This window comes from Arvicola amphibius, chromosome 12 (assembly GCF_903992535.2).
Source record: "Arvicola amphibius chromosome 12, mArvAmp1.2, whole genome shotgun sequence".
Taxonomy (NCBI): Eukaryota; Metazoa; Chordata; class Mammalia; order Rodentia; family Cricetidae; genus Arvicola; species Arvicola amphibius.
The window spans coordinates 29,325,937-29,334,280 of NC_052058.2; the positions used below are offsets into that span (position 1 = coordinate 29,325,937).

The window sequence follows — 8,344 nt, forward strand, 5'->3', positions numbered from 1 at the left end:
GTCTTTCAATTCCACCCGCCACACCTCGAAACTCGAAAATCAGGGGGCAGGGCGCCCAAACTGTGAGAATTGTTGCACTCCTGATAGGGTTCCCACCATTCACACACCCAGGCCATGCAGTGCCAAGAGAAGTGACAGAAAGCCTAGTATCGCTGGGAGACCAACACGTGACGACACTGCCCAATCACTTCCGGTTCTGGAAGCCTGTACTTTCGACAAAACTCGGGATCTGGTATCCACCCTACCCCCCCGGCGCCTTTACACTTCCGCCTCTCTTTGCTTATAAATCACGTTGAACACACAAACATACAAACACACCAAGGCGCGTCCATCTAGACACAGGCGGCTCTGCCAGAAGCGAGCTGGTGAGTGAGTGTGGCGAAAGTGCGCGTCGGGAACCCCATGAGCTTCCATCTCCCCCCACCGACCGGAAGTCCCCGTTCTGAATGGGGCAGGAGCCGGTGTCCTCGGCTCCGCGCGGACTCAGGGGCGAGGAACTCTGGCTCTCGAGTCTCGCCGGCCGCTAGGTTCATGTGGAGGCTCCCGGGCCGCGCCGCGCTGCGTGGGGTCCGGTCGGTGGTGGAGCAGCGCAGCCGGGCCGAGGCGGCGAGCGAGCAGGCGGCCTGCGCCATGGAGCGCGCGGTGGTGCGCTGCGTGCCCTCGGAACCGAAGCTCAGCCTGTCGTTCGCGCTGGCCGACGGCAGCCACAAGAACATGCAGCGCGACCAGAGCGAGCCCCTGGGCCGGGCCCTCAGCCGGATCGCTACCAACGCCCTGAAGGGCCACGCTAAGGCGGCGGCCGCCAAGAAGAACCGAAAGAACCGAGCGCAGTCGGGCGGCGGCGCGGCCTGCGCTCCGGAACCGGCCGCGCCCTGCGAGCCGGTGGTGAAGCTGTACTACCGCGAGGAGGCCGTGGCGGACGACGTGCTCAACGTGGATGCCTGGCAGGACGGCGCTGTGCTGCAGATCGGCGACGTCAAGTACAAGGTGGAGCGCAACCCGCCCGCCTTCACCGAGCTGCAGCTGCCGCGCTACATCATGGCCGGCTTCCCGGTGTGCCCCAAGCTCAGCCTGGAATTCGGGGATTCCGCCAGCTCCGTGTTCCGCTGGTACAAGGAGGTCAAGCCCGGTGCGGCCGAGCCCGGGGACGGCGGCCTCGAGTCGTCGTCTCGTCCCGGGCCGTCTTCGGCTTGGATCGAGACGGGTGTGGCCGAGCGCGTGTACACCCCGTGCAACGCGGACATCGGGCTGCGGCTCAAGCTTCACTGCACGCCGGGCAATGGGCAGCGCTTCGGGCCCAGCCGCGAGGTGGAGAGCGTGTGTCCCGTGGAGGCCGGGCCCGGCACCTGCACGTTTGACCATCGGCATCTGTACACCAAGAAGGTGTCGGAGGACTCCATCATCCGGACCGTCTCCTACAACATCCTGGCAGACACGTACGCCCAGACCGAGTTCTCCCGGACCGTCCTCTACCCGTACTGTGCGCCCTACGCGCTGGAGGTTGACTACCGCCAGAACCTCATCCAGAAGGAGCTCACCGGCTACAACGCAGACCTCATCTGTTTGCAGGAGGTGGACCGTGCCGTGTTCACTGACAGCTTGGTACCGGCCCTGGAGGCCTTCGGCCTGGAGGGCGTGTTCCGGATCAAACAACACGAAGGCCTGGCCACTTTCTACCGGAAGTCCAAGTTCAGCCTCCTTAGCCAACACGACATTTCATTTCAAGAAGCCTTGGAGTGGGACCCGCTGCACAAGGACCTACTAGAGAAACTGGCTTTGAATCCTCTAGCGCAGGAGAAAGTGCTCCAGAGATCGTCCGTCCTTCAGGTCAAGTAGCTCTGCCTTCTTCATATTCACCCACGGTTGGGGCCTTCGGAGTGGAGGGTGGTGGTACTGTCTAGATCGCATGTCTCAAGTATGCTTGCCCTAGCGTCTTCTACAGTATGGCTTGTTCGTTAATCCAGCACATACCAGACACCTCTAGTGTGTCTAACCCCGACGCGGGGCGCCTTGAACAAGAAGAATAGAGCAGTCTTAGTGCTGACAATCCAGATAGGGACGAAGTGCAGCCATGGTCAGAACGTGCCAAGCACTCGTAGCGCGCTTTAAAGCGGTTACAGTTAAAGGCCTGTTTCACAACTATTGCTAACCTAGTATGTAGAAGAAATTTTGGTTTGTTTTACAGATACTATTCTTATTTCATACATGAGAAGATACTCAAATGCGCTTTCTCAGGTTCATAAAAGGCTGAACCGGGATTCTTAGCCAGTTGACTAGCTTTGTTGTTCAGGGTGTGAATTGCTTCTTAGCTTAAAACTGTCTTTGTTATTTTTTGCCTGTTGTTTGGTTTTGTTGGGTTTTTGTTTTGTTTTGTTTTTTTGAGGCATGGTGTCACTGTGTAGCTGTGGATGCCCTGGAACTGGCAATGTAGGCTAGGCTGGCGCTGAGATTCACCTGCCTTTGCCTCCCAAGTGTTGGGGTTAAATTATTGTTTTGGTCCAAAGCATTTAAGTAAGAGATTTTGTTCTGAGTAAAACAAATATCTACCTGTTTTTAAGCACTATTGTGTTCTATACACTTGTGTGTAAACTCATTTAATTGAATGCACACATCTATGAGGTAGGTGATACGGTTTCTTTGCCATTTGAACACTGAGTGTCTTGCTCCACAGCAGAGCACTGTAAACACTAGACTGTTGAGAGACCTGCCTGACTCCAGGGGCATGTGCTCTGTCACACTTGAAACTAAAGTGTGTTTTCCTAATGGTTATGTATACTGGATGATTACTAAAACGTTACTACCTTTTCTCATGTTAGCATGCCTTAAAACATGCAAGATCAGATTTTAGAAATATCATCTTAGTTTTCAAGGGACTATGAAATAAAGTAGCCCAGTCGACAGTTTTAAGTACAAAACCTTCTGCAGGGTGGGTTGTTGTGGCACCTGCCCTTAATCCCAGCACTTTGGAGGAAGAGGGAGGTGGATTTCTATGAGTTTTGAGGCCACTCTAGTTTACATAGTGTGTTCCAGGACAGCCATGGCCATCTGGTGAGAAACTGTCTCAAGCAACAAAATCCAAGTTTTCAGGAGGTTGGCAGACACCAACTGAACTCTTGATGTTTTCTATTGTAGATTTCAATTCTTCAGTCTACAAAAGACTCTTCTAAAAAGATATGTGTTGCTAATACCCATCTCTACTGGCACCCAAAAGGTAAGTTTTATTTAGTTTTACAAGTGTCTTGTTATTGAAGCTGTTTTACACACACACACACACACACACACACACACACACACACGTACGTACGTACGTATATATCTTGCTTTTAGTTGATTTTTTTGATAGAACTTTGAAATGTATGTTGGCCTAGAACCTGAAACCCTTCCGCCTCAGCCTCCTCAGAGCTGAGATTCCAGGTATGCACCACCAGCCCAGCCCTATACAAACATGTTCTGAATGTCACTCAGATGTTGTAGGTGTTTATTTAAAGTTGCTAAAGCTATTTTACAGAAATGTCTTGGGCCTAGGTGGCTCAGCTGGTAAAGGTGCTTCCATCAAGCCTGATGGCCTGAGTTCAATACCAGGGACCCTTGCAGTGGAAAGAGAACCAACTCAATGTAAATTGTCCTCTGACCTCCACACAGACACCGAGGCTTATACCCCATCTGTCTCTCTCACTCTCACACACACAATGTAAAAGTGTGTTTATATGCACATACATATACATATTGAATGTTTATATGCACATACATATACATATTGAATGTTTATATGCACATACATATACATATTGAATGTTACCTAGGTACCATAATTTGTGAGAGCCCTCCCCACTTTCTTAGGGAGTGCTTTGAAAAGTACTTACATTAATTTTGTTTGTTTGTAGGTGGATACATTCGTCTCGTTCAAATGGCAGTAGCCTTGGCTCACATTAGACATGTTTCATGTGACCTGTATCCTGGCCTACCAGTTATATTTTGCGGAGACTTTAATAGTACACCATCTACAGGATTGTATCATTTTGTCATCAATGGCAGCATTCCAGAGGATCATGAAGACTGGGCTTCCAATGGGGAAAAGGAAAGATGCAATATGTCTCTCACACACCTTTTCAAACTGAAAAGCGCTTGTGGGGAACCTGCTTACACCAATTATGTTGGTGGCTTTCACGGATGTCTAGATTACATTTTCATTGACTTAAATGCTTTAGAGGTTGAACAGGTGATTCCGTTGCCTAGTCATGAAGAAGTTACCACCCATCAGGCCTTACCGAGTGTTTCTCATCCTTCTGATCACATAGCACTGGTTTGTGATTTAAAATGGAAGTAGATTTTTGCTGCATTGACTGAAAAGAAAGCGAGTTACTTTTCAGAAAATTTAATAGGAATCAGCGCTTATATATAAAAATCTTCAAAGAGGACGTCTAGACACTAAACTTCATTATGGTCATTCCCTACTAGTTATGTTCCAGCTGACTTTGTTACATACCAGTTCATAATGTTTGCATCATATATCTTTATCCTCTTTTTTAATTTCCTACATTTGGAGGAAAATATATTTATGACTAGCAAGAAAACATGAACTGTTGTGTACAGTTTATAGGTTTTTTTAAGCTGGTAATTAAGGTTTTTAAGTGCTATTTGAATAATCTCAATTTTTCTTTCATAACATTACATTGAATTATGTTCATATAATTGGAGGGGGACATGCAGGTAAAAGGTGAAGACATGGGATACATTAGTCTATCACTACCTCAATTTAGAGCTTTAACAAAAGATTAAAATATACCATTACCAATTTTTATAGCTTCTTCATTTTTCAGTTAGCAGGGTATTTTCCTTATTTCTAGCAGTTTTTAGTGCACATATGGTCGCACTAGCGCGCCTAATTTGTGTTCTCATTCACAGTTGAGCCATTTTAACAGTGAGTGTCCCAGGAGCAGCGACAGTCTGGTCCCGGTGCCATCACTCTTCCTCAGCACACAGGGTACTGACTATGCGACATGAAAGAATAAAGCACAATTATCTTATGAAAATTTCTGATTGGGGCTTCAAATTATACTTAAACCATCGAGCATCTTCAAAATGGTAATTTATAAGCAGGAAAAAGGGAGCCTAGCGTGGTGCTTTATTATAGCTGTAATCTTAGCACTCAGGAGTCTGAGGTAGGGCTGCTTTGAGTTCAATACTAGTCTGGGTTATCAGTTTGGGCTACATAACTGGAATAAAAGGGAACAAGTGGGCTTTTCTCAATATCTGAAATAAACTTTTTATAGACTTACAGATAATGAAGTATAAAAAGATTTGATTTAGTCAAATCTCCAGCATACAGATGTCAGGACGACTGGAGTGCAAAGATAGGGAACACTACAAAAATTCTATAAATACAATACCCGGATTTATTTGTACTTACAAATTAATACAAGGTGTTAATCAGAAGTGTTTAAGCTATCTTTGTGACTGAATTTTTCTACTACTTTTGGAATTTTTAGTACATTTGATTTTAATAAATATGAGAAATCTAGCAACTTTGTGGTGAAGCACATTTTATGTCATAAGTTCTTGCTGAAGAAAAGTGACAGTTTTGGAGCATGTTATTCTGTGAAAATAACTCTTATGCAGTTGTCCCCATAACAGACACTACAGTTAGTCATTCATCAAAAGAAGCCATTTCTGACTCCAGTGTTCTGGCTTTATTCACTTGCATGTTTTCCAGGTTCATCCATGTTACAGTATGCACCAACACTTCATCTTTTTTTTATGGCTGAGTATTTTCTACTGCATGGATAATGCATCTTGCTTATCTGAACATTTAAACTGTCTCTTTGCTGTTGTGTCTAGTACTTTGGGTATTTGTGCCCAAGTTTTTGGTTCAACATCCTTTTTGGCAGTGCTGGGGAATCACATCCTGTCAGGCAAGTACTCTAACTCAGCTACACACCAACCCAAAACATCTGCTTTCAGTTCTTTTGAGTTCACACTTCAGAGGAAATTGCTGGGTCCTGATTCTCTTTAGCTTTCTGGAGTACTGCCAGATGTTCTCGCCATGGCAGCACTGTCTTACTCGCTGGCTCGCTGCAGTGCACAGGTTCGGTTTTCCCTCCATCCTCTCAACCTTATTTCCACCACTAAGACAGCCTTTCTCTGTGTAGTCCTGACTGCCCTGGAGCTCCCTTTGTAGACCCGTAGACCGGACTGTCCTCAAACTCGGAGATAAACCTGCTTCTGCCTCCTGAGTGCTGGGATAAAAGGTGTGTGCCACCGCCAGACTCTTAATCCCATTTTTTAAATAGTCTTCCTCGTTAATATGAAGTGATATTCTAATGATGGTTTCAACTTCTGAATTGAAATTGTTACAGTCATAAACATACTTTACTCTCAATAGTTTACCAAACCCTTTTTCAGAGCCTACTTCACCAACTGCTACTTATTTTTATGTGTTTGTGCCAAGTGGAAAGGGCCCTTCTTTTAAAGAAAAGTGTAAAAGTCCAAGTTCAAAAATACAGCCTTGAATGTAAATGAAAATTATGGTAAAAAACTAAGATGTTCACAACAAAAGGCTATTTTTTAACTTCAGCAATTTCAGAACTTACTTTTAAATGGGAGCACTTTAAATCCAGATTGGTAGATAGCAAGAATGTATTAAAATACTAATTACTGAGAAAATGAGATAAATATAATTGAGTATAATAAATTATGTATAATCAAAAAGTTCAAACTATTATAGTTTTTTTTAATCCCTAAATTTAAGGCAATTTTTAAGGTGTAAGCCAATAAATTAAGATGACATTTTTTCTGTTAAATAACGGGTGGGGAACTATTATTACTTGACTACCTTTAGTGTATTAACATACAGATGCTAAAATTTATATAAAAGTTATTTTAACATTAAGCTTACCAGCTTCTATAGAACTACAATGAATGACATCTGAAACATTAAAACTTGAGCCTGAAGAGAGCGCTCAGTGGTTAAGACCTGGGGTTCATTTCACAGCCCCACAGTGGCTCACAACCTCTCAACTCCAGTTCCAGGAGTCCACCATCTCTGGGAACCAGGCGTGTGCATGGCACAGGCACACGGCAGGCCCATACCCATACACTAAAAAAGCTGTCTGTTCAGCTGGCTTAATACCACTTCATCTGATAGGAAGCTCTTGTTCTGTCAAAACCCAAGTTCTATAATGTTTTGGTTTTTAAAGACAAGGTTTCTCTGTAGCTCTGGAACTCTGTAGACTAGGCTGGCCTTGCATTGCCTGCCTCTCCCTCTGGGGTGCTGAAAGTAAAGGGGCAGCCACCACCACCCGGCTTAAACTGGTGTGTTTGTTAAGAGCTATTGTTATTTGGGTGTCAGACTGACTAAGTCTAACAGCTGAAAGAAACCCTGAGAAGAACCCTTTACCCACTTTGTCTCCATGAAATGTCTATTTTGGACTTTTCACAAGTGCAAAGAAATATGTCCTTTTGTGACTGGCTTCTTTCAGTTACTACCATGTTGTAGCGTCAATACTGGGTAGTTTATTTTTTTTAATGAATTTTCCATTGTTATACTACCTTCATCTACTTATAGATCAATGGGCATTTGTACTGCTTCCACAAATAATGTTGCTATAAACAGTTGTGTACAAGTTTTGTGTGGGTGTTTTCATTTTTCTTGAGTATCACTCTTACACAGGAGCAAAATTATTGTGTCATGTGAGAAAATATTTACCTTTTGGGAAATTGCTAAAGTATTACTGAAGGCAGGTACACTTCCCCACCAGAAATACATGAGTGCTCTAATTTCTGTACATCCTCAACACTTACTAGTTTTATTCTTTGGTAATACTCTATGTATAAAGTGGTACTGGTTTTGCTTTTTAATTTAAATTCCCTCTAGGGAACATGTCTTCTCTATTTATAAGACTCCTAATAGATCCCTAAAACAGGATCACAGCCTGGATATTTTTGTGTGTTTACATACTTATGATAAAGTTTAAGTGATAAATTAAGCACATGTATTAACAATAAATAGAAAAATCACAATGTAATAAGTTATTTAAAACCTAATTATTTTTAAAATTTCCACTTACTTTTTTAAAACAAGGACTGAAATTGTAGAGAGCAAAAGTGTAGATGAGAAAACTACTGTACATTCCTATTTGAATGGTTCTAAGTCTGGACAAAATAAGCAAAACCAAACTATGTGACTAAAGTCAGAATAGCTCCTGAAGTGCCCAATAAACTAAATGCACACTACTCATAGGCAAAGTAGAAACTACTGGCAAGACAGAAGGGGCCCTCGTTCACTTCTGCGACAGTGATGTACAAGGCCACAGCTGCTTTACTTATTTTTTGATGAGTTTTGGTA

At 44.0% G+C, this 8,344-nt stretch overlaps 1 protein-coding gene across 1 annotated transcript; it reads left to right on the forward strand.

Annotated features, from left to right (window-relative positions):
- Positions 1 to 416: 416 nt before the first annotated feature.
- Pde12 (phosphodiesterase 12) lies at positions 417 to 5,521 on the forward strand. The gene is made up of 3 exons (XM_038349770.2): positions 417 to 1,827; positions 3,133 to 3,211; positions 3,885 to 5,521. Exons 1-3 carry the CDS (start codon positions 532 to 534, stop codon positions 4,325 to 4,327), a joined length of 1,818 nt encoding a protein of 605 aa, XP_038205698.1. The 5' UTR covers positions 417 to 531; the 3' UTR covers positions 4,328 to 5,521.
- Positions 5,522 to 8,344: the final 2,823 nt, after the last annotated feature.